The sequence below is a fragment of the Pseudorca crassidens genome, chromosome 3 (assembly GCF_039906515.1).
Source record: "Pseudorca crassidens isolate mPseCra1 chromosome 3, mPseCra1.hap1, whole genome shotgun sequence".
Classification (NCBI taxonomy): Eukaryota; Metazoa; Chordata; class Mammalia; order Artiodactyla; family Delphinidae; genus Pseudorca; species Pseudorca crassidens.
In genome coordinates this window covers 110,155,083-110,182,531 of record NC_090298.1, presented here as the reverse complement: position 1 = coordinate 110,182,531, position 27,449 = coordinate 110,155,083, and the positions used below count along the sequence as shown (strand labels likewise).

Sequence of the window (27,449 nt, the reverse complement as noted above, 5' to 3'; positions counted from 1 at the left end):
GAACAGACTTGTGGTTGCCAAGGCAGAGGGGGATAGGGGAGGGATGGATTGGGGGTCTGGGATAAGCAGATGCAAACTATTATATATAGAATGGATAAACAACAAGGTCCTACTGTATAGCACAGGGGACTATATTCAATATCCTGTAATAAACCATAATGGAAAAGAATATGTATATGTGTGTGTGTATATATATGTATATACATATACATATATATAACTGAGTCACCTTGCTGTGCACCAGAAACCAACATATTGTATATCAACTGCAGTTCAATAATAAAAAAAAAAAGACCAATTACTATTCTTAATCTTATCTCTGCCTCTTAATCTTATCTGGCTACCTCTGTAGCCAGATATCCCACCTATTTCCCCCCCTGCCACCTACCCTTTCCCTGGCTTTTGTTTGTTTCGTTGGTTTTTATTTTTTAAAATACCTAGTTTTTAGGTTGAGAGCTGTTGTTGGGACCAGAGCTCACATCTCCTGGAACGCAGCCCCTGCACTACTTGCCTCCCTGGGTCATGTTCATAGAGCTCCCAAGCCAGGCTGGCCTTACTTCCAAGTGACTGATTAAGAGGAGGCAACCTCTGTCTTCGTTTAGACAACTTCCTGGTTTTCACTTCCTAAGTCATCCTGTTATGTCATGCCTCTGAGCTTCACATTGGTTTTGAGTTTGAAGATTCCCAGTTCACAAACTGTTCTTTTGTGCACAATAAACTCTTACTGAATACTAAAAAAAAATCAAAACCGGGCTTCCCTGGTGGCGCAGTGGTTGAGAGTCCGCCTGCCGATGCAGGGGACATGGGTTCGTGCCCCGGTCCGGGAAGATCCCACATGCCACGGAGCGGCTGGGCCCGTGAGCCACGGCTGCTGAGCTTGTGCGTCCGGAGCCTGTGCTCCGCGGCGGGAGAGGCCACAGCAGTGAAGGCCCATGTACCGCAAAACAAAACTAAACAAAACAGAAAAACCTAGTTTTTTTCTCATTTCAGGATTCTTGCACATAGTGTTTTCCTGTTGTTCTAACACAGATTGTCTACCTCCTATTTCTTCAAGTCTTAGCTTAAACATCATCTTGGGGAACTTATCCTGTCCCTGCATCACTAGCTTAAGTCTGTCTATAATGCATTCTTTTTTTTATTCATAAATATTTATTTTTGACTGCATCGGGCCTTCACTGCTGCTCACAGGCTTTCTCTAGTTGCGGCGGGGGGGGCTACTCTTTGTTGCGGTGCGCGGGCTTCTCATTGCAGTGGCTTCTCGTTGTGGAGCATGAGCTCTAGGTGCTCCAGTAGTTGTGGCACACAGGCTCAGTAGTTGTGGCTCGCGGGCTCTAGAGTGCAGGCTCAGTAGTTGTAGCACACAGGCTTAGTTGCTCTGTGGCATGTGGGGTCTTCCTGAACCAGGGCACAAACCAGTGTCCCCTGCATTGGCAGGTGGATTCTTAACCACTTCGCCACCAGGGAAGTCCCTATATTGTATTCTTATACTTTCCTATATTTTTTTTTCTTCATGGCATTATCACAATTGAAATAAAATAAAATAAAATAAAATAATTTGTGTGTGTAATTATTCATTTGTATGTTCTCCCTGTAGATTGTTACCCCCACTAGTGTAGAAACTGTCTACCTTGTTCATCACTGTATCCTCACTCTCTAGCACAGTGTCCAACATGTAGTATTCAATAAATAACTGTGGAAGAATTATGGATATATGTGTAAAGTCTGTATGATTTTTTTTTTAGGTTAAAGAAAGACCTGATGTGGGAGTTTATATCAAGGATTTATCAGCTTATGTGGTAAATAATGCTGATGATATGGATAGAATTATGACACTGGGCCACAAAAATCGTAAGTATAGTGCTTAATTGTGATTAAACATTTATGTGTGGAGTAGGCTCTTTTAGAAGCAAACCTGGTATGGCATTTTGCGCCGTAAAGATTGGATTTTTAGGTTTCTTGAAAACCCTTCCTCTTTGACTATTTACTATGTGGAAAGCATATATGAATGAAAGATATCACAGATTGCTTTCCATGCTGACCAAAATTTTGTTACTTAGCAATAGTGCTATATCTTTGAGACTCATATCGCTGTCTCTTGTTAGTAATAATAATATTGGTAACATTTATTGAGTACTTACTTACTGTGTGGCAAGTGCTTGTTCAAATGCTTTATAAGAATGATCTCTTTTAATCCTCAAAATGGGCTATGAAGGTATTAAATTCCTATGTTATGAATGAGGAAACTGAGACTTAAAGTAAATTGTCCAGGTCATATACTACTTAAGTAGCAGAGTGAGCATTTGAATCTACACCATTAGTCAGCATTAACCAGGCAGTATAATGCCTCCCTTTTGTTGACAAGAAAAGCAAACAAAATTAAATAAAGTGGCATTCTTTTTAGTAATTGTTTCAAGTTTTTTCTAAAGAATAAAAAGTTTCAGCAATATTGCTGATGCCCCAGGCCTAGTACTAATGATGTTACTAACAGCAATTAGAGATTAGAGGTAAAAGAAGAGAACATAGGAAATAACCTTTTTTTGTTTTTTAGATTTTTGTGACTAGACTAAAAATCTAGCAAACTCAAGGAAACAAAGCAAAAATTCTTTAAATTCAATTGTATTCTTATAAACCAAATAATAGAAAAATACCAAAATTTTAACAGGAAAATGAGCAAAAGATGTTTATGACTATGTTATTCATAGAAGAACTATACACAGCAGTAAGTATATGAAAGGATGTTTGACTTCACAAGTAATCAGGAAAATGCATATTCAAACAACAATGGGAGATGTTTTACCCATCAGTTTGGATGAAAGGATATCCAGGTTGGTGAGGCTCTAAGGAAATGGGCAATGGTGATGGGAATATACAGCCTTTTTGAAGGGCAGGATAACTGTATCTGTTGAAATTTTTAAGGATGCATTCCTTTGACCCACTGTTTCTATTTGTAGATATATATTCTAGAAAAATATTTTTTGGTGTAAACAAAAAAATACCTTATTACAGCATTACTTGTAATAGCAAAAAGTTTGACACAACCTAAATAACTGTCAATAAAAAATCGGTTATATAAATTATGGTGCAAAAATATTATGGACTATAATGGAGCTGTAAAAAAAACCCAACAAAACAGTGAGTTAAATCTACATGTAGAGACCCAAAAGACTTTCCAGATATATATTAAGGGAAAAAGAAAGCTAACTAGCACAGTATGTAATGCATCATCTCATGTATAAAAAAAGCCAAATTATCAAACTACATATTTGGGTATTTTGTGTGTGTGTTCACATGTATGTATGTGAAATACAAAATGAAAGGACATTTAATAGTGGTTACCTTTAGTGAAGGGGAAATAAGATTGGGGGAAAGGGATATAGGGAGCTTTCACTTTATGTTTTTTGTATGTTTGCATTTTTTTATACCAGGAATATGTTCATGTATTGCTTATTTAACTTAAGAAATTTTTAACATAAGATTCCATTCACAATAGTGACCAAAACCTTCCATTAACTACCTAAGAATTAATTTAACTTAGTATGTGAGATTTGTCTAAGGAAAAATGAAAAAATTCTAATGAGAGAAATAAAATGAAAGGAAGGTAAAGAGATTTGAACACCTAAGATAGCAGAGAGGAAAATAGTCTTCATTAACAAATAGATTGAGTTCAAGAATTAAAGGTTTAGCTGCAGGGGAGGGCCCTCCTGCACTGCTGGTGGGAATGTAAATTGGTGCAGCCGCTATGGAGCACAGTATGGAGGTTCCTCAGAAAACTAAAAATAAGAGTTGCCAGATGATCCAGCAATCCCACTCCTGGACATATATCCAGACAAAACTATAATTTGAAAAGATACATGCACCCCTATGTTCATAGTAGCACTATTCACAATAGCCAAGACATAGAAACAACCTAAATGTCCATCGACAGATGAATGGATAAAGAAGGAATATTACACAATGGAATATTACTCAGACATAAAAAAGAATGAAATAATACCATTTGTGGCAACAAGGATGGACCTAGAGATTATCATATTAAGTTGGAAAGAAAAAGACAAATACCATATAATATCACTTATATGTGGAATCTAAAATACAACACAAATGGACACATTTATGAAATGGAAACAGATTCATAGGTACAGAGAACAGACTTGTGGTTGCCAAGGACGAGGGGGGTGGGGAAGAGAAGGATTGGGATAAGTTTTTCTGTACCTCCCTGAAAAACATAAAAATTTAATTTTTTATTCCAAAATAAATATTTTGACAAAAATTACAGCTATGGAAATGTTTTATTTCCATTATGCAGTGTGTTAGGTTGGATCATTTAGTCTACTTGATTGCTGCAAGCTGTTCTCTCCTAGGGATTGTAAAGTTCAGTGTAGGTCACTTTTGACGTAACATCTGTTGCATTGCTTTGTTTTCATAACCGGAAATATAGAAAAATCACAATCATAAATAGCATGCTTTACTTATATTGCAAAAACAATGGGTATTAAAATATTTAATATGACTTTTTCAAATTACACTTTCTCTCCCACTCCAAACTGAAAAACACTGCTATAGCTTGTTTTGATAATCACATAGTGATAAAACTATTGCTATCCTTTCATAAGGTAGTTCCAGTTTGGAAAATATTTCCCATGGATATAATTCTAAAGAGAAAGAAAGGTATCTACTCAAAGATGCTCATATTAGTGTCCCTTATGAAGAACTAAAATAGGCAACAACCTCAAATATCTCCCAGTAAGATAATAACTCAATTTTAGTAAAAATTTCAAGTTGGTTTTTACATGGAAATATATGTAGGAGATAATGTTAAGTGGAAAAAAAACAAGGTAAAATAAGACCTACTACTCTGTGGAAATATGTATAGTGTGTTACATCTGATTAGATGATTTGAAGTGGTGTCAGATTTATTAGTTTTTTATATTTTTGGAGAAAATTGATTTTAAAAATTCATAACTTGATTTAAAAGAAAACAGAAAAGTATAGTATGGAATCACAGATCCTTGCATTTTCCCTCACTGATTTTCCATTTACCTTCTTTCATTGGGCTTTACTTTTCTTTACCAGTGCAATTTACTTTCTAGTTATCTGACTTATAATATAGCCATTTGCTAATAAAGAGTACCCTTTTAATGTTTAAATTGTAAAATCACAGCTCACATGGAGAAGCTCTACATGAATATAGTAGGAAAATAATTTTGGCATTGGGTGAAATTAACATATTGCTTTTAAAATACTTTGGAATTTAAGAAAAAAACACCCAATACATGCCTATTGTGAAAAACAAAACAGATCTTTTTCTTTGTTTGCACAATATATTCATGTAAAATATTTATACACACTCAGATTCTTAGCATATTTTGAATGGATGCTTTTGTTTTACAGAAATGGGATTATGCTCTATATTCCTTTCTTTTTTTCATATGTTATGGGTATCTTTCCATGTCATTCAGATCTACCTTATTTTTTTTAAAAAAGACTGCTTAGTAATTCATAGTGTGACTATTCTATAATTGATTAACCACTGTCATATTGGTTGTTTCTGATCTCTCGCTGTTGTAAACAGTTCTTCCCTGAATATCTTTGTATCATCTAATGTATATATGCAAGTATTCCTGTGGTTGATTCCCAGAACATATCAATAATACTTTTTAGAGACAGCTGAAACAGCAGTTAATTTTTTGAATTATTTAACATGTATTTTTTATGTAAATTAGTTAATTTTTTAAGCCAGCAATACTTGAAATTAAGTATTTTGTTCTCAAATCCCCTCTTTCATGTGAAAAAAATACAGTTTTTTGTTATCAACATAAATTGTCAGAAATTTCTAATAATGGCTAAATATACCTAAGTTTTTATGTTTTAGCCATGCTCTCTGGCTTTTGGCTCTGATGAAATTCAGTATTCTGGATATTTAATTATTTTTAAAGGCATTCCCTGTTGTTATAGTTTTAAATAATTTCCTCCCTTTATTCAAGGTTCTGTTGGTGCAACTAATATGAATGAACATAGTTCCCGTTCCCATGCCATCTTTACAATTACTATAGAATGCAGTGAAAAAGGCGTTGATGGTAACATGCATGTCAGGATGGGGAAGCTCCATCTTGTAGATCTTGCTGTAAGTAACAGGATGCTACTTAAGAATAACTCTTGTGATTTCTTTTTATTTTATAAACAAATAATAATTCAAGTGAAAAGGAGTGATAATATAATTTTTAAGTTTTACCTGTGTATGTGTTTAACTTATTATTATTTTTTTAATATTTATTTATTTGTCTGCGCCGGGTCTTAATTGTGGCACGTGGGATCTTCGATCTTTGTTGTGGCATGCGGGATCTTTAGTTGCGGCACACGAACTCTTAGTTGCGGCATGTGGGATCTAGTTCCCTGACCAGGGATTGAACCCGGGCTCCCTGCATTGGGAGTGTGGAGTCTTAGCCACTGGACCACTAGGGAAGTCCCCTTAACTTACTACTAATTATGGACTATTTCAAACCTATACAACGTAGATAGAATAGTATAATGATTTCTCATGTACCCATCACCCAACTTCAGCAATTATCAGTTCATGGCCAGTCCTATTTCATCTCTACCCTCAGCCACTTCTTCCCTTCCAGTATTATTTTGAAGTGAATTCCAGATATATTAGATCTTTTACCGTTAAAATACTTTTTTGAACTTTGGGAAGAATATTCTGTATTTTTTATTTTAGCTTTACTTCTGTCTCTGTTTATTGTAAGGGTTCAGAAAGACAAGCAAAAACTGGAGCTACTGGGCAGCGCCTGAAAGAAGCTACAAAAATCAATCTTTCACTTTCTACCCTTGGTAATGTTATTTCTGCCTTGGTTGATGGAAAAAGCACTCATGTGCCTTATCGTAACTCTAAATTGACTCGTCTTCTTCAGGATTCCTTAGGAGGAAATTCAAAAACCATGATGGTAAGACTTAATTGGTCGTATAGTTATCATCAGGAAAATTTAAGATTCCTGCTTATGCCAGTAGTTAATATTCATAACATTTAAAAAACTATTGATTATTTTACTTTTTAAAATTTGGAGTTATTTTTTCTAGTACACCATGTGTGCGAGTCTATAATTGTATTGTTTGGAAGCCTATGTGGTGGTGCCCTCTTTTTCAGGAAGACTGGAATGGAAATATATTCCAGAATTCTTTTTGATATGTTCATAATGGTAGTATTAATTTGTGTCAAGTGTAAAACGTTTTGTATTCCTAATTCAACAGTGTGCAAATATTGGACCAGCAGATTACAATTATGATGAAACCATCAGTACATTGCGGTATGCTAATCGTGCTAAGAATATTAAAAATAAAGCTAGAATTAATGAAGATCCAAAGGATGCTTTGCTTCGTCAGTTTCAGAAAGAAATAGAAGAACTGAAAAAAAAGCTTGAAGAAGGTAACATTTTCTCAAAATATTAATCTTAATGTTGGCTAAAAACATGTTGTTTAGCCAGTAAGTGTTCTAATAAAAAGCCACCTATTAAAAATTCTCTGAACCTCTAACATTGATATTTAAGGGAATATTTCTGCAAGGCAAATTGATACTTACATACTTTAACATTTCCATATTAAGCTCAAGTAGAATTATATAATATTTGTGTATTGATTTTTTAAAAAAAATTCATTTAATTTAAACCTCCATCTCAGTCCCCATGATCTTTTGTAAAGATTTCATATGTCCACTTATTAAATAATGAATTTTTATTTGTCTCTATATAAGAGCAAGTTCTACCATACATGTATTTAGCGAAAATGACCAGAGTTCTTTGTGATAGGTATCAGTCACTATTATTTGAAGTAAACAAAGCAATCAGAGAGTCATGGGTAAACCTAGTTTACTCTTAAGTAAAAATTCATTGCATGGCCTTGAAAATATGCTTTCGTGTTTAAATTTGAACATGAGATTCTATTTTGGAAATTCTTTTCTAACAAGATATCATGTCAGAAGGTTAGAAAATTTGAAGACCTTATTCATTAGGGCGAGAAATTTACCAACCATCATTAGGCAGTCAGTGACTTCCTGAATCTTCGTGCTAAGAACTAACTGGCATAGGGCTCCTTTGCATACCAGGTGAATAAAGGGCTTTGAAATTGCCTCTTTTCAGTCTGTGGGGAAACTGGTTAGATCAGATATGAAATCCAGAGATGCCAACATCACAAATATATGGAGAAGGTGCTGCTTCAGTAAATTTGAGTAAGATTATTGAGGAAAAGCAGTAATTGAGCTGCCTCTTAGATAATGGAATTTGGTATTTTAAATGTGACCACTAGGTGGTATTTATAGTCAGTATGTTTTAAAGATGTAAAATTTCTTAGATTTCTTAATATTGAGTTCATATCTTTATTTTGCTGACCCTTTTTTTTACATTTTTTTATTGTGGTAAAATATACATAACATAAAAATTACCGTTTTAACTATTTTTGTGTACAGTTCTGTGGCATTAAGTACATTCACATTATTCTGCAACCATCACCACCATCCATCTCCAGGACTTTTTAATCATCCCAAAATGAACCTCTGTACCCATTAAACACTAGCTCCCCATCCCTCTCTCTCCCTCAGTTCCTGGTAACCCACTGTTCTTTCTATTTCTATGAATTTGACTATTCTAGGTACCCCGTGTAAGTAGAATCATATAATATGTCTCCTTTTGTGTCTGGCTTATTTTACTTAACATAATGTCCTCAGTGTTCATCCATATTGTTGCATGTGTCAGAATTTCCTTCCTTTTTAAGACTGAATAATATTCCATTGTGTGTATATACCATGTTTTGTTTATACCTTCATCTGTTGATGGACACTTGGGTTGCTTCTATCTTTTGACTATTGTGAATAATGCTACTATGAATGTGGTGTACAAATTCCTGTTTGAGTCCTTGCTTTCAATTCTTTTGTTCTTTTGGGTATATACCCAGAGGTAGAATTGCTGGATAATATGGTAATGCTGACTTTATTTTTAATAAATTTCATTTTATTTATGCTCTTAGGACATATTGTTTTTATAATCCATTTAATAGAGTTAATCAGAAAAACAGTTAAAAAATAGGCAGAAACATTAAAAGCATAATTTTTTAACTTTTTATTTTGAAATAATTTTAGACTTATAGAAAACTCACAATAGCAAGGAGAGTTCTTATATACCTATTAGCCAGCTTCCCCTAATGTTAGCATCTTACATAACCATGGTACAATTATTGACACCAGGAAATTCACAGTGGTACAAACTTATTAACTAATCCACAGACCTTACTAGACTTTTGACAGTTTTCTCTCTAATGCCCTTTTCCTCTAGTCCAAGATCCAGTTGTGGATCACACATTGCATTTAGTTGTCATGTCTGTTTAGTTTCCACCAGTCTCCAATTCCTCAGTCTTTATTTGTTGTACATGATCTTGATGCTTTTGAAGAGTACTGGTCATGTATTTGTAGAATGTTCCTCAATTTGTATTTATTTATAGTTTTCTCATAATTATTCTGCAAATTTTCTCCACTATAAATCTACTATTTTATTATTTCCTTTGTAATCAATATGTACCTTGTGGAGAGATATTGGGTTGGCCAAAAAGTGCCTTCGGTTTTTAAGTAAAAATAAAAGACACATTTTTCATCTTCACCAAGAACTTTATTGAACAACATATTCACCCTTTTGTTCCAGTACCTTCTGCCATTGTTCAGGCAACTTCAGAATTCCATCTTACCAAAACTTTTTATCTTTTTGAGCAAAGAACTGTTCCAGGTGCCTTTTATAGTCTTCCAGGGAATTGAAATTTCTTCCATTAAGAGAATTTTGTAAAGACCAAAATAAATGGAAATCTGAAGGTGCAATGTCAGGTGAATATGGCAGATGAATCAGAACTTCCCAGACAAGGTGTAACAGTTTTTGCCTGGTCATCAAAGAAACATGCCGTCTTGCGTTATCCTGATGGAAGATTATGCATTTTCTGTTGACTAATTCTGGATGCTTTTCATCGAGTGCTGCTTTCGGTTGGTAACTGGGAGCAGTACATGTTGGAATTAATCGTTTGATTTTCCGGAAGGAGCTCCCTTCCAGTAATAATAATAATAGAGGACTCCCTTCCAGTCCCACCATATGCACAACATCACCTTCTTTGGATGAAGACCGGCCTTTGGTGTGGTTGGTGGTGGTTCATTTAGCTTGCCCCACGATCTCTTCCATTCCACATTATTGTACAGTATCCGCTTTTCATTGCCCATCACGATTTGTTTTAAAAATGGAATGTTTTCATTACATTTGTGTAGAGAATCGCATTAGGATATACTGTCAAGAAGTTGTGTTTTTTTTTTCTGCCTAACTTATGTGGAACCCAAACATCAAAGCGATTAACATAACCAAGCTGGGGCAAATGATTTTCAACGCTTGATTTGCATGTTTTGAGTATGTCGGCTATCTCCTGCGTGGTATAACGTTGATTGTTCTCAGTTACTGTCTCGATTTGATTGCTGTCAACTTCAACTGGTTTACCAGACTGTGGAGCATCATCCAGTTAGAAATCTCCAGCACGACCCTTCACAAATCACTTTTGACACATTTGATCAGTCACAGCACCTTCTCCATACACTGCACAAATCTTTTTTTGCATTTCGGTTGCGTTTTTACCTTTCTTGAAATGATAAAGCATAATATGCCAAAAATGTTCCTTTTTTTCTTCCATCTTCAATATTAAAATGGGTACACAAAAATTCACCAGCTTTGATAAGTCTTTTTTTTAAATACACGTTGATGTGACAGCTGTCACATACAATCTAACAGAATTGTTTCAAATGAAGTTAAAGACAGCTAAGTGCTACTAGAGCCATCTTATGGAAAAAAACCGAATGAACCTTTTGTTAAATTATGTTTTATATTTTTACTTTTTAAATTTTATTTTTTATACAGCAGTTTCTTATTAGTTATCTATTTTATACATATTAGTGTATATATGTCTATCCCAGTCTCCCAGTTCATCCCACTGCCACCCACCCCCCGCTTGGTGTCCATATGTTTGTTCTCTACATCTGTGTCTCTGTTTCTGCTTTGCAAACCCGCCGAATGAACCTTTTGGCCAACCAAATTCTTTGAGACTATACAAAGGTCCTGTTTTTCATCATACTTTCTTCCACTAATGTTAGCATCCAACAGTAGTTTGTGCATTTGCTCAATGGTGACATTCTCTTCCCATTGTTCCTTCTAATGTTTAGTGTTTGGAGTGTCTGGAATTCTACTGTAAGGAAAAGCAGTCTCTTCTCCCCCACTTGTTTGTTTATTTGAGTATTTTTTATGTCAATATGGACTCATGGATAATTATTTTAGTCTGTGGGTTTATAATACAATAATATTATTTATTTTATTGTTCAGATTGTTCCAGCTTTGGCCATTAGGAGTTCCTTCAGGGTAGTTCATATATCCTGTCAACATGCTCCCATCAGTTTGTTTGTTTACTTGTTTTTTGAGCACTTCCTCACTTTCTGGCACCACAGATGCTTAGAGCTCATTTTTTTATTTTCCCTACCCTGGCCTTAAAATCATTTATTTCTCCCTGGCTCCTTTCATTGGAGAATGGTATTTAGAAACCAAGATTTAGGCATTAGGTGTGCTCATTGCTACCAGGGTGTCATTGTTTCTAGGCCTAAAGAACAAAATATGTTTAATGAATTTCTTCTCCCGAGACTCTGTGATTTCTTTCCATCTTTTATTTGTAGGTTCAAATATTATATTATGATTAGTGTATATTTTACTCCTCCCCCAGTTACTTTTATTTTCTTAGATATTTCATATATGGACAGTAGTAATTTTAAATAACTACTTTGAAGGTATTATAGCACTGATTTGCATTAATATTAGCTTAATCCCTTTTTTTGATTTTTTTAAGTTAACATATTTGTGTACAAATAAGCTCTTCTTCTTTTGAATTACTTCATGTGATATAGTCCTAAAAGTGGGATCACTGTGTTCGATGACAGTTTTATGGCCCTTAAAAAAATAAACAGGTTGAATGAATTTAAAATCTTAAACAGAAAACTAAGAAAATGCTCCCCAAAAGTGATCATATTTTTTAAAGACTGAAATAATAACTCTAACATGTAACATTTAGAACTGTACTTAAACTAATAATTTGAAATTTTAAATGGATCAGAATCTAACTTCTCTTTAGGAACTTTAAAAATAAAGCCTCTGTGTACATTGTATCTGTTTCTGAGGTTAGCATATCTGATATACTGTCTAGGAATATTAAAATAAGGTTTGTTTAGGGCACAAAAACTTAATGAAGAAAGTTTATATAGGCATTTCCTAAATAGCCAGTGACCTGGCACAGAATAAACATCATTGTATTAAATTTCTATTTAAGGGGAAGAAATATCAGGCTCTGATATCAGTGGGTCAGAGGAGGATGATGATGAAGAGGGTGAGGTTGGAGAAGATGGAGAGAAAAGGAAAAAAAGAAGGGGTAAGTTCATTTTAGTGTTCTGGAAATTAAATGAGATTGCTGCCTAATGATGGTTTAACATTCCTAAGGCTGTCGAGTGCATGACTTTTATTTTGCCATTTTTAATTGTGGTAGCAATTAGAACAGAGGAAGTATGCCATATACCTGGTTAACTTTGCATTATTTTTTCCTCCTATACTGATCTCCTATTTCTAGATGAATCAGCATAAAATATGTTCTGGTTTTGTTTTTTTTACAATTTAGAATTATAAAAATCTGTGATAGTGGATATACCATTTTAAAATTTCACATGGGATTTTAATTTAATATGAGGACTTTTATTTATGTTAGGAATCTAAATTTTTAGGAAATTAGGATAATGTGAAATTTTTTTTTCAAACATGATTACGCTTTAATCATTGAATTTTTAAGTAATAAATTTGTAGAAGGATTGTATTTTTAATAGAATGTAAAATGTATTCTCTTTATAAAATGTACCCTCATTCTCACCTGTTACACTGGGCACTTGTTGCCAAGTACGAATTGAGACTGTGTTCATTGTGATAAAGATATAGATGACATGCAAAAGAGAGAGACATATTATAATGGCCTACATTTCAAATCCTTTAACCCTGAATATTTATTTCAGAACTCTCTTCCATTAATGTGGATCATTGTTTTTAAGCTGGTGCATATTTTGCTTGTCTTATTAAAATGTTCTTGCTGAAAATAAACCCATTGCTGTTTGATCAGGTGTCCCTAATTTAAAAGCCATAAAGAGTCCTTCAAAAGACAGGAAAAATATAATTTAGAGCAAGAGTTGGCAAGTAGTCTGCTGGCCAAATTCAGCCCACCACCTGTTTTTGTAAATAAAAGTTTATGAAACAGCCATGCTCATTTGTTTACATATGGTCTACAGCTGCCTTCACATGCATCTGTCTGGCCTACAAAGCCTAAAGCACTTATCATCTGTCCCTTTACAGAAAATGTTTGCAGACCCCTGATTTAGAGAAGTGGTTTTGTGTTCACACCTATTTTTTCAGAGTAAAGTATTCAAAGCTAAAGCAGATGATAGATTTGTTAAAAATAAAGTTTTAAATAGAAAAAAATGCCACTGCTTAATATGTTAAAATATTTAATAGTAACATATCTTCCTTCCAGGCTTAGAAATTTTAAAAATTTCAGTAAGCCTTTCAAAGTTTTGCTGTGAAACCTTAAACATATATAATCACATCTGATAGTTTGATGTTTTGGAGGTGAAAGAGTGAAATTGAAGACAAACCAAACTGTCTGTATTAAAGGGTAATTTATCATTCCTGTAATTTTAATTGTTCGTGACTTTAAAATTTAAAACTCAGTTCCTTTAGCTTATCAACCTAAATGGTTTAAATAGACTTAAATGTCACCAAATGATTTGTTTATTTTTATTCTCTTCATTCCAACCCTCTGAATTACTATATTTTAAGTGAATAGTGGGATTTGCCCACAGTGGATACTTAAAGGAATAGAGTTTCTAATTCCCCTGTATAGCTTTGTAATTAGAGAATACTGCATAGAGTACCAAGACTGGTTTTAAGGGAAAGTAGGTTTTGGTTCTTTAATACAAAGCTTGATTGTCCTTTAAAATTCTTTCTTTGGAATTGAATTTTTCTCTGTGTATGTGTTCATTTTCTTGTTTCCTCTTTCTTTGGTTCCCGTTGGGCTCATTTCTTTGTCTTCCAGGCAGTAGCAGCAGCAGTAGTTCAGACTCCACATGTTCTGTCATAGAGAAACCTCTGGATAAGTTCTTGCCTAGTGAGTGGTAGCTCTTAAATTCTCTAACAGAGCTTTGGCTTTTCCATAACCCATGGGCTTCATTTGAGAAATGCTGCACCGCTCCCTGTCATTACTTAAAGAGTACATGTTGGACTTCTCAGTAAAACAAAGCATGTGATGACTTTAGCTCCCCTCTTCATTGCTTCCAGTTAACCGTAATTGTTAAAACATATGCTTACGCTTATGTTTGAGACAATGGAAGAGAGATTCATGCTTTTGCAGTTGAGATAATGTAAAGAGAGCTAGTAAGCTGTATAAGAGAATAACTCTTGGTTCCTTTTTATGTTTCATGATACATCCTGGTCAGGTAAGGGACCTGTAATAACAAAATCCTGAATTTCTTAAGGTACACCTTATATTTGGAAGTACACCAGTGCCCTTTATAACATGTCTTATAGTTAAAAAGATTTTACTCCTTGGTGTCCTGTTCTTAGGGGTAGCTTAAGATTGAAAACTCCCTAATAAAGAAAAATGTAAAGTTTGAAGCAAGTAAAGATAAATTGAATGGTATTTTATTTCAAATGGCCATTTATCCTTATTTCTGAATTGCCTGATTGATTTTAAGAAACTTTCTAAGGTATGATTAGAGAATTCAGATCCACACGAAATTGTTATGCAGGATCTATCTATCTAGAGTTATTTCAAACCTAAAGGCCTTTTTTTACACTGTAATTTAATAAATTAAGTTGAAAAGTATTATTAATTTTATGTATAATTTAGTTTTCAGAAGGAAAGAGAGTTGATACTTCCTTGTACTAGTTTGCAGCTTACTGCTTTTTAAAGCATTATCTGTATACCTACCTTTCCCAAACTAATAACAGAAACATTTGGTTATTGTTCTTATGCTTTTAGCTTGCTAGAGGAAGACTTCCAAGAATATTAGGAATTATTTTCTCTATTGCAATTCTTACATTTTACCAAGACAATTAATTTCATAGGCTAACCTATAAAATACATGAAATTGCTTTAGAAACCATGTGGAAGTCTCATTTTGTATTACAAACTGCAAAATATGGAAAATATCTGAGTGGGAGGCATTACAATTTAATTTTCTGTTTTAAAATTTTACTTTAATCCTTAGAAAGTAGTTACATCAAAGTATATTATGAAATGAGTTGTACCTTGTTCATTTCAAGCAGTTTTAGTTACTCTTTATATACCTGGCATATAACATTGAATTCTTTTGTTGCACTGTGGGTGTGTTGGTGAAGTGGAGAGATGGTTGTCCCAGCATGTGGTTGCTGTGCGTACCTTCCCTTTTAAAAATATGAATGGCCTTTTTTTTTTTAAGGTGTTCTTTGTTTGAACTATCAGTTGATCATTTACTTCTATAGAATCATTATTATAATTACCCTTAACAGTTTACTAATAGGTTGAATGCAAGTTTGTTATTATACAGGTGTACTTCACTTTATGCAATAAATGTTTTTTTCTGAAAAAATTGCTTATAAATCAAGTTGGGAAATCAATTGTATTGGGAGAACTTGCTGTCTTTAAAAATTCTTTATTAAATGCTTTTGTTTATCACATAATCACTACAGTTTACTCTAAACTCTAGTTGGTTGAAGTTTTTGTGTTGGATTTTCTTAAAGGGGGGCACACCTGTAATGTATCCTTCTATTAGAAGGTCATTGAATTGGGAAATTTCGAAAATGAACAATGTGACTTTTGCTACTTTTAACTTATTAATATTTAAAATTGGCTTAATTTTCTGTTTGCCCTTTTAGATTACTTCCCAGGTCTTAGCAGGTTCCCAATTCCATGTCCACCATTTGTTGCTGAACTGTTATGTTTGCAGGAGTTTGGGAGTCAGTGTGAGCTCTTAAGATTGATTTGAATTGTAATCTTACACTAAATCTTATTATCTTGCTTAAATTATTATCTCTGATTATGTTGAATATACTTTTCTTTTTGCATACAACTGCTCTATTTCAGTTTTTATAATGATTTATTCCTATACTTATACTATAAATAAATGCTGTTATACATTTTTCTTTGTTCTACAAAAGAAATAATGTTTTTTCTTTTTTTCCTCCTCATCTCTGTGCATATGCTTCCTGTCTACGGTTTGCTTACTACTTCTTATTGAAAGATCAAGCAGGTTGGTGTGATTGATTTGCACTCCATGTGGTACAATTATTTAAACTATAAAGAACTTTGTTGTTTAACCACATTACATTTTTTTTATTTAATGATTTTTTTTAACAAGGTAAGTATCTGTCTTTGTATTTTAAAATATATTTCAACTTTAGCATTTTTTTTAAAAAAAACTTCCTTTTTTACTAAATTCTTTTTTTTTAAATTTATTTCAGTTTTTATTGAGGAAGGTATTAGGAACTTTTTTTTTAATTTTATTTTTATTTTTTATACAGCAGGTTCTTATTAGCTATCCATTTTATACATATTAGTGTGTACATGTCAATCCCAATCTCCCAATTCATCCCATCCCCTACCCCCACCCCCCCCACCCCCTGCCACTTTCCCCGCTTGGTGTCCATATGTTTGTTCTCTACATCTGTGTCTCAATTTCTGCCCTGCAAACCAGTTCATCTCTACCATTTTTCTAGGTTCCACATATATGCGTTAATATACAATATTTGTTTTTCTCTTTATGACTTACTTCACTCTGTATGACAGTCTCTAGATTCATCCACATCTCAATAAACGACCCAATTTCGTTCCTTTTTATGGCTGAGTAATATTCCATTGTATATATGTACCACAACTTCTTTATCCATTCTTCAGTCAATGGGCATTTAGGTTGCTTCCATGACCTGGGTATTGTAAACAGTGCTGCAGTGAACATTGGGGTGCATGTGTCTCTTTGAATTATGGTTTTCTCTGGGTATATGCCCAGTAATGGGATTGCTGCATCATATGGTAATTCTATTTTTAGTTTTTTAATGAACCTCCATATTGTTCTCCATAGTGGCTGTATCAATTTACATTCCCACCAACAGTGCAAGAGGGCTCCCTTTTCTCCATACCCTCTCCAGCATTTGTTGTTTGTAGATTTTCTGATGATGCCCATTCTAACTGGTGTGAGGTGATACCTCATTGTAGCTTTAACTTGCATTTTTCTAATAATTAGTGATGTTGAGCAGCTTTTCATGTGCTTCTTGGCCATCTGTATGTCTTCTTTGGAGAAATGTCTGTTTAGGTCTTCTGCCCATTTTTGGATTGGGTTGTTTGTTTTTTTAATATTGAACTGCATGAGCTGTTTATATATTTTGGAGATTAATCCTTTGTCCGTTGATTCATTTGCAAATATTTTCTCCCATTCTGAGGGTTGTCTTTTAGTCTTGTTTGTAGTTTCCTTTGCTGTGCAAAAAGCTTTTAAGTTTCAGTAGGTCCCATTTGTTTATTTTTGTTTTTATTTCCATTACTCTAGGAGGTGGATCAAAAAAGATATTGCTGTGATTTATGTCAAAGAGTGTTCTAACTTTGTTTTCCTCTAAGAGTTTTATAGTGTCTGGTCTTACATTTAGGTTTCTAATCCATTTTGGGTTTATTTTTATGTATGGTGTTAGGGAGTGTTCTAATTTCATTCTTTTACATGTAGCTGTCCAGTTTTCCCAGCACCACTTATTTGAAGAGACTGTCTTTCTTCCATTGTATATCCTTACCTGCTTTGTCATAGATTAGTTGACCATAGGTGTGTGGGTTTATCTCTGGGCTTTATATCCTTTTCCATTGATCTGTATCTCTGTTTTTCTGCCAGTACCATATTGTCTTGATTACTGTAGCTTTGTAGTATAGTTTGAAGTCAGGGAGTATGATTCCTGCAGGTTCATTTTTTTCCCTCAAGACTGCTTTGGCTATTCGGGGTCTTTTGTGTCTCTATACAAATTTTAAGATGTTTTGTTCTAGTTCAGTAAAAAATGCCATTGGTAATTTGATAGGAATTGCATTGAATCTGTAGATTGCTTTGGGTAGTATAGTCATTTTCACAATATTGATTCTTCCAATTCAAGAACATGGTATATCTCTCCATCTGTTGGTATCATCTTTAATTTCTTTCATCAGTGTCTTACAGTTTTCTGCATACAGGTCTTTTGTCTCCCTAGGTAGGTTTATTCCTAGGTATTTTATTCTTTTTGTTGCAATGGTAAATGGGAGTGTTTCCTTAATTTCTCTTTCAGATTTTTCATCATTAGTGTATAGGAATGCAAGAGATCTCTGTGCATTAATTTTGTATCCTGCAACTTTACCAAATTCATTGATTAGCTCTAGTAGTTTTCTGGTGGCATCTTTAGGATTCTCTATGTATAGTATCATATCATCTGCAAACAGTGACAGTTTTACTTCTTCTTTTCCAATTTGTATTCCTTTTATTTCTTTTTCTTCTCTGATTGCCGTGACTAGGACTTCCAAAACTATGTTGAATAATAGTGGTGAGAGTGGACATCCTTGTCTTGTTCCTGATGTTAGAGGAAAAGCTTTCAGGTTTTCACCATTGAGAATGATATTTGCTGTGGGTTTGTCGTATATGGCCTTTATTATGTTGAGGTAGGTTCCCTCTATGCCCACTTTCTGGAGAGTTTTTATCATAAATGGGTGTTGAATTTTCTTTTTCTGCATCTATTGAGATGATCATATGGTTTTATTCTTCAGTTTGTTAATATGTTGTATCACATTGATTGATTTGCATATATTGAAGAATCCTTGCATCCCTGGTATAAATCCCACTTGGCCATGGTGTATGATCCTTTTAATGTGTTGTTGGATTCTGTTTGCTAGTATTTTGTTGAGGATTTTTGCACCTATATTCAAGAGTGATATTGGTCTGTAACTTTCTTTTTTTGTAGTATCTTTGGTTTTGGTATCAGGGTGATGGTGGCCTCATAGAATGCATTTGGGAGTGTTCCTTCCTCTGCAATTGTTTGGAAGAGTTTGAGAAGGATGGGTGTTAGCTGTTCTCTAAATGTTTGATAGAATTCACCTGTGAAGCCATCTGGTCCTGGACTTTTGTTTGTTGGAAGATTTTTAATCACAGTTTCAATTTCATTATTTGTGATTGGTCTGTTCATATTTTCTATTTATTCCTGGTTCAGCCTTGGAAGGTTATACCTTTCTAAGAATTTGTCCATTTCTTCCAGGTTGTCCATTTTATTGGCATAGAGTTGCTTGTAGTAGTCTCTTAGGATGCTTTGTAATTCTACGGTGTCCATTGTAACTTCTCCTTTTTCATTTCTAATTTTATTGATTTGAATCCTCTCCCTCTTTTTCTTGATGAGTCTGGCTAATGGTTTATCAATTTTGTTTATCTTCTCAAAGAACTAGTTTTTAGTTTTATTGATCTTTATGATTTCTTTCCTTCTACTAACTTTGGGTTTTGTTTGTTCTTCTTTCTCTAGTTCCTTTAGGTGTAAGGTTAGATTGTTTGAGATTTTTCTTGTCTCTTAAGGTAGGCTTGTGTTGCTATAAACTTCCCTCTTAGAACTGCTTTTGCTACATCCCATAGGTTTTGGATCGTTGTGTTTTCGTTGTCATTTGTCTCGGTATTTTTTGATTTCCTCTTCGATTTCTTCGGTGATCTCTTGGTTATATAGTAGCGTATTGTTTTAGCCTCCATGTGTTTGTGCTTTTTACGGTTTTTTCCCTGTAATTGATTTCTAATGTCATAGCGTTGTGGTCTGAAAAGATGCTTGATATGATTTCAATTTTCTTAAATTTACAGAGGCTTGATTTGTGACCCAAGATGTGATCTGTCCTGGAGAATGTTCCATGCGCACTTGAGAAGAAAGTGTAATCTGTTTTTGGATAGAAAGTCCTATAAATATCAATTAAATCTATCTGGTCTGTTGTGTCATTTAAACCTTGTGTTTCCTTAGTAATTTTCTGTTTGGCTGATCTGTCCATTGGTGTAAGTGAGGTACTAAAGTACCCCACTATTATTGTGTTACTGTCGATTTCCTCTTTTATAGCTGTTAGCACTTGCCTTATGTATTGAAGTGCTCCTATGTTGGGAGTATATATGTTTATAATTGTTATATCTTCTTCTTGGATTGATCCCTTGATCACTATGTAGTGTCCTTCCTTGTCTCTTGTAACATTCTTTATTTTAAAGTCTATTTTATCTGATATGAATATTGCTACTCCAGCTTTCTTTTGATTTCCATTTGCATGGAATATCTTTTTCCATCCCCTCACTTTCGGTCTGTATGTGTCCCTAGGTCTGAAGTGGGTCTCTTGTAGACAGCATATATATGGGTCTTGTTTTTGTATCCATTCAGTGAGCCTGTGTCTTTTGGTTGGAGCATTTAATCCATTCACGTTTAAGGTAATTATCGATATGTATGTTCCTATGACCATTTTCTTAATTGTTTTGGGTTTGTTTTTGTAGGTCCTTTTGTTCTGTTGTGTTTCCCACTTAGAGAAGTTCCTTTAGCATTTGTTGTAGAGCTGGTTTGGTAGTGCTGAATTCTCTTAACTTTTGCTTGTCTGTAAAGCTTTTGATTTCTCTGTTGAATCTGAATGAGATTCTTGCTGGGTAGAGTCATCTTGGTTGTAGGTTCTTCCCTTTCATCACTTTAAGTATATCATGCCACTCCCTTCTGGCTTGTAGAGTTTCTGCTGAGAAATCAGCTGTTAATCTTATGGGAGTTCCCTTGTTTGTTATTTGTCGGTTTTCCCTTGCTGCTTTCAATAATTTTTCTTTGTCTTTAATTTTTGTCAATTTGATTGCTATGTGTCTCGGCGTGTTTCTCCTGTATGGGACTCTCTGTGCTTCCAGGACTTGGGTGGCTATTTCCTTTCCCATGTTAGGGAAGTTTTCGACTATAATCTCTTCAAATATTTTCTCTGGTCCTTTCTTTCCCTCTTGTCCTTCTAGGACCCCTATAATGCAAATGTTGCTGTGTTTAATGTAGTCCCAGAAGTCTCTTAGGCTGTCTTCATTTCTTTTCATTCTTTTTTCTTTATTCTGTTCTGCAGCAGTGAATTCCACCATTCTGTCTTCCAGGTCACCTATCCATTCTTCTGCCTCAGTTATTCTGCTATTTATTCCTTCTAGTGTATTTTTCATTTCAGTTATTGTATTGTTCATCTCTGTTTGTTTGTTCTTTAATTCTTCTAGGTCTTTGTTAAACATTTCTTGCATCTTCTTGATCTTTGCCTCCATTCTTTTTCCAAAGTCCTGGATCATCTTTACTATCATTATTTTGAGTTCTTTTTCTGGGATGTTGCCTATCTCCACTTCATTTAGTTGTTTTTCTGGGGCTTTATCTTGTTCCTTCATCTGGTACATAGCCTTCTGCTTTTTCATCTTGTCTATCTTTCTGTGAATGTGGGGTTTTTCCCACAGGCTGCAGGATTGTAGTTCTTCTTGCTTCTGCTGTCTGCCCTCTAGGAACATTTTTGTTTCCAAATAATCTTCTTAAGGGAACAGTTCAGAAATAATTAGATTGATAGTGACAAACACATTGGATATTCTAGAACTAATTAACAAAATAGACAACAAAACCGCATGGTGTAATCATTTTTCTAAATTCTTAAAGACCCATTAAGCCAAATTTTAGAAATACAAATATAAGTGATTTCATATTCAAGATTTTTCTCCTTTTTTTAAAAAAAAATTTTTTTTAAAAAAAGAGTGTTCTGAGTGGGAATGAGTATCCCTTCATTCATACATAGAAAGTAAAATCTGTATGAATATAGAGGTGAGTGACATGACACACCTGACATCACTGTGTCAAAGCAGTCCCTCCTGCCCTAACTCAGAGCAGCTTCCTTTCCAACTCTCCGATCAGCATTCATGGCATCACTGCCCTTTCCTTCACCAGAGCTCACAACATTTGCTCTGAATCTTCCCTTTTCTTGCCAGTCTCTTCCCATTTACTATCAATTTTTCATACAAGGTGCCTCCCAGGAATGTTGCTTCTTCTTCATAAGCCCAGCCAGTTCTCAAGGATAATACCTCAACCCCTGTACAAGAGTCCATTCTGGTCTTCCTGCTTCCACTCAAATCTCCTGGGCTCAGAAGTGCTGGCGTGCTCTTCTTCATCTTTAATTTTTATCACACAGTTCTACTGCTTGAGAAATAGCACTCCAAGGCCCTTATTATCTGACTTACCCTCTACAAACGCATAGCTCATTACTTTAAAAAAGATATTCTGTTACAGGTCCCTTTAAGGCTGTATTGTCTACCATACCTAATGCTAAGTTTTGATGGAAATCCATCAACATGGTATCATACTCATCCCTGCCTTCTTACCAGAAAATAATGACCATAATTTCACCATTAACCTTTCACTTAACCTTTTACCTTTTTTTAAAGTGAGGAATCAAACGTCTGGTTATGTATTGCTTGTATAATGAAAATGAAATCAATTCAGTTAACACTTCCTGAAATTCTTCTCTTTAACTTTACCTTGCCAAAGTTCACCTTCACAGTTTTGGTTAGAGCACATGGTAGAGGAGAAGTTAAAATATTACCACTCTGGTTTGGCTCAATTAAATACTCTATGATATTAAAATTCTTTTTAGATTTTTTTACCTGAAATTTTGTGCTGAAAATTTACACTTTTAGAAAAAGAAAGTTTGTTTTTTGGTTGGTTGGTTGGTTTGGTTCATTAATATTTTTAAAAAATCTTAAAAAAAAACAGTGTAAACGTAACTTTTCATGATACCATGTTTTTAAGTGCCTGGTTAGGAGAGTTGGTACCTATTCACATTTAGCTTAAAATATTATTTGGGGAGAAATATGATTTATTGGACTGATTCCGGCTAAAATAATATGTTACTTGAATATCAGAGTTTTGAAACTGAACCTAGCTATATATATGCATGGTCATCTTTATGAAAATGGTATGAGAGCACAATAAGATTTTTGCTGCTAAAACATCAGTTTGAAAATATTACCTGAATGGTTTTGAATAACTAATGCAATTCAGGCATAGTAGTAATTCATCAATATGCATGTGCTTTTGTATTTCTACCTATAAATTTTTTTTTTTATTTTACTGCTTCTTTATGGGTCTGGAAACTGTATGTTTTTATTTTGTTGTTGTTTTTTACATCTTTATTGGAGTATAATTGCTTTACAATGGTGTGTTAGTTTCTGCTTTATAACAAGGTGAATCAGTTATACATATACATATGTTCCCGTATCCTCCCTCTTGCGTCTCCCTCCCTCCCACCCTCCCTGTCCCACCCATCCAGGTCATCACAAAGCATCGAGCTAATCTCCCTGTGCTATGCGGCTGCTTCCCACTAGCTATCTGTTTTACGTTTGGTAGTGTATATATGTCCATGCCACTCTCTCACTTTGTCACAGCTTACCCTTCCCCCTCCCCATATCTGCAAGTCCATTCTCTAGTAGGTCTGTGTCTTTATTCCCGCCTTACCCCTAGGTTCTTCATGACGTTTTTTTTTTCTTATATTCCATATATATGTGTTAGCATACGGTATTTGTCTTTCTCTTTCTGACTTCACTCTGTATGACAGACTCTAGGTCCATCCACCTCACTACAAATAACTCAAGTTCACTTCTTTTTATGGCTGAGTAATATTCCATTGCATATATGTGCCACATCTTCTTTATCCATTCATCCAATGGTGGACACTTAGGTTGTTTCCATCTCCTGGCTATTGTAAGTAGAGCTGCAATGAACATTTTAGTACATGACTCTTTTTGAATTATGGTTTTCTCAGGGTATATGCCCAGTAGTGGGATTTCTGGGTCATGTGGTAGTTCTATTTTTATTTTTTTAAGGAACCTCCATACTGTTCTCCATAGTGGCTGTACCAATTCACATTCCCACCAGCAGTGCAGGAGTGTTCCCTTTTCTCCACGCCCTCTCCAGCATTTATTGTTTCTAGATTTTTTGGTGATGGGCATTCTGACCAGTGTGAGATGATATCTCATTGTAGTTTTGATTTGCATTTCTCTAATGATGTTGAGCATTCTTTCATGTGTTTGTTGGCAATAGGAAACTGTATGTTTTTAACTAACAAAACAATTGCAACCCTAGGAACCTAAAAAATTAATGTACATGTGTCAATCAGACCATTTACTCTATACTCCTATGGTTTTCACACATACATTTTTTAATCTTAACATATTTGCCATTTTTTCTTTAAATATTTACAATTTTGGAGTGGAAAGGAAGTTATAATTTTTTAGTGCATACACTTACTTTATACCTGAACTTATACTTTCCCCCCTCAAATTTCTAAGAAATAGTATTACTGATGGGAAATCCTTTCTAGGAATTCATTGGGAATAGGAGTTAGATTACTTTTTAAAATTATTTCTTAACAGTGTAATTCAGAATGTTCAGTATAGGTGATTGTGCCAAAGAATCCAACAGAGTCAGGTCTATGGCCTGACTTTGGGATTGCAGTGAATCACACCACACCGAAGCGTGAATTTGGATCAGTGCTTTTGTTTACTCTTCTATTTAACTTACTTGTTTTGTGGCTTTAGTTTGCTTTGGACTTTCTTGTATTTCTATAGAAGTGAAGGGTAATGTATTTTAAACCTTTGGGGGTTTTATATGATTTTAACCCAAAGAATTAAAGCCTGTGAATGATTCATCGTCTCTTGGTTCCTGAAAGAGTTTATTCAGATATATATCTCCATCATCTTTATTTTTCAGTTCTCTTTCCTTGTTAGCATGAGGGGTTAGCTTTTGGTGGAGACATTAACAGTTTATAAAAAACTCTTCTTCTTTACACTCTTCTGTGGTCCTCTGGGAAGGAAGTTAAGAATGACAGAAAGCTTTCAGGAGAGCCTCAGACCAATTCTACGAAAAATTTGATTGTTTTTCTGAAGGAAAATATGTTTCAAAGAAATTGTATTACCAGAAATGAATTATCTTTGATTCAGTTTCATAACCAGTTTAATAAGCTAGTTTTTCTTTTCTCTTTCTTAGTTTTTCATTTTAATTTCATGATTTTTAAATTCAATAAAATTTATTGAACGTCTATTATATGTACATAAAACACTCTACTAGACATTATAATCAAAATAATCATTTTGAAGCTGTATTTCTTAGCTGCATTATTTTGTAGTATTTCTACTTACATTTGACACTAGGAATGTTTAATCTGACTTAGGGAGATTTAGGATCCTGAGTTTGACATCATAACAAGCTGTTTTAGTTCATTTAAGGTATGATGATATATTGTGACAGCAACTGTAAAATGCCTGTTTAATTCATATGTAACTGTTACATAATTAGTATAGAGTTACTTCCTTTAAAAGTATACTATGAAGTAAAATACTTTCAAGTAATTTTATCAAACACAATTTTAGAAAACCTCTGAAAATATATGTTAAAAACTACTTAAAAATTCTGCCTGATATTTTTATCTGTACATTTTATACCTATATGGGGCTTTTTTAAAAAATATTTATTTATTTATTTATTTATTTTTGGCTGCATTGTGTCTTCCTTGCTGTGCGCGGGCTTTCTCTAGTTGTGGCGAGCGGGGGCTATTCTTTGTGGTGTGTGGGCTTTTTTTTTTTTTAAGAATCAATTCTGTCTATTTATTTTTGGTTGTGTTGGGTCTTTGTTGCTGCACGTGGGCTTTCTCTAGTTGCGGAGAGCAGGGGCTACTCTTCATTGCGGTGCGAGGGCTTCTCATTGTGGTGGCTTCTCTTGTTGCAGAGCACTGGCTCTAGATGCGCGGGCTTCAGTAATCGTGGCATGCGGACTCAGTAGTTGTGGCTCGCGGGTTCTAGAGCGCAGGCTCAGTAGTTGTGGCACACAAGCTTAGTTGCTCCACGGCATGTGGGATCTTCCCAGACCAGAGCTCGAATGCGTGTCCCCTGCATTGGCAGGTGGATTCTTAACCACTGTGCCACCAGGGAAGTCCCTTTGTGGCTTTTATTTATTCATTTATTTTAATAAATTTTGTGGGGAGGTGTTTTGAGAAGCCACTTGATTTTGTACCTGGTTATCAGAAAAAAGTAACTAAATAATCATATTGCTTTTTTGACGATATGTGTTATTTGGGGACATACAAATATCTTTGCTTTTTTTATTTATTTAGGTTTCCTGTTTATCTTTCTCTTTTTTTTCCCTGCTAATCTCTTATGCTTCTTTTTCACTTACTTCTGTTCTTAGTTTTCACTGCACAGTTGGACAACAGTTTGAATTTAGCAGTTAGTTAAAAAGATCTTCTAGGGACATAATAAATAGAAATAAAATATATTATTCAGTTGATTTCCTTAAAATTTTGACATTTGATTTTCTTTTCATGAGGAATGTATCTTTTATATTGAAGATAATTTATGTGTCTGAAGCATTCACTCTGAAGTGACTGTTGGAATTATATGACTCAAATAGGTAAAAAGAAAGTTTCCCCAGATAAAATGGTTGAAATGCAAGCAAAAATTGATGAGGAGAGAAAAGCACTTGAAACAAAGCTTGACATGGAAGAAGAAGAAAGAAACAAGGCTAGAGCTGAGTTAGAGAAACGGGAAAAAGATCTTCTTAAGGCCCAGTGAGTATTACTGAATTGAGATGGATTTGTGATTTAAATTTCCTGGTTTTTCTCATAGGATGTATAAGCAAGAAAATTGAATAGTAATTAAAAGCAATACTACACAGTTGTGTATTTGCTAGAGATGTTATATAATTTTATTCCTATTTTGAAATTTTACATCCAAATCCTTGTTAAATTTGGGGAAATTTAGTAGAACAGTAGATAATTGATGGATACAGAGTGTTCTCATTTTAATTAACAGACAAGAGCATCAGTCTTTGCTAGAGAAATTATCTGCACTGGAGAAGAAGGTAATTGTTGGTGGTGTTGATTTGTTGGCAAAAGCTGAGGAACAAGAGAAACTTCTTGAAGAATCCAACATGGAATTGGAAGAAAGGAGGAAAAGAGCAGAGCAACTTCGCAGAGAACTTGAGGAAAAGGAGGTAATGTAAATTTTTGTTTCTGGTTGATGCTTCACCTAAGGTATTTAACTTTTCTAGTGAAAAGCTGAATATCTATAATCTTAATAAAATTAAAAAAAATAAATTTATTTACTTTTAGCTGTGTTGGGTCTTCGTTGCTGCGGGTGGGCTTTCTCTAGTTGCGGAGAGCAGGGGATACTCTTTGTTGCAGTGCACAGGCTTCTCATTGCAGTGGCTTCTCTTGTTGTGGAGCAGGGGCTCTAGGCACACAGGCTCAGTAGTTGTGGCATGCGGGCTTAGTTGCTCTGTGGCAGGTGGGATCTT

General features: G+C 34.4%; 1 protein-coding gene across 4 annotated transcripts in view; it reads left to right on the top strand.

Annotated features, from left to right (window-relative positions):
- Nucleotides 1-27,449, top strand: part of KIF3A (kinesin family member 3A) — an 89,354-nt gene that overhangs the window by 50,989 nt on the left and 10,916 nt on the right. For 2 of the 4 annotated variants that reach the window (XM_067731714.1, XM_067731712.1), the window contains exons 5-12: nucleotides 1,743-1,848; nucleotides 5,985-6,124; nucleotides 6,747-6,944; nucleotides 7,249-7,423; nucleotides 12,376-12,474; nucleotides 16,361-16,369; nucleotides 26,565-26,721; nucleotides 26,966-27,146. In XM_067731714.1, coding sequence (XP_067587815.1) covers nucleotides 1,743-1,848; nucleotides 5,985-6,124; nucleotides 6,747-6,944; nucleotides 7,249-7,423; nucleotides 12,376-12,474; nucleotides 16,361-16,369; nucleotides 26,565-26,721; nucleotides 26,966-27,146 — 1,065 coding nt within the window. Of the gene's footprint in view, nucleotides 1-1,742; nucleotides 1,849-5,984; nucleotides 6,125-6,746; nucleotides 6,945-7,248; nucleotides 7,424-12,375; nucleotides 12,475-14,175; nucleotides 14,248-16,360; nucleotides 16,370-26,564; nucleotides 26,722-26,965; nucleotides 27,147-27,449 lie in introns of all 4 variants that reach the window. The other 2 variants (XM_067731715.1, XM_067731713.1) reach the window with 2 other exon arrangements.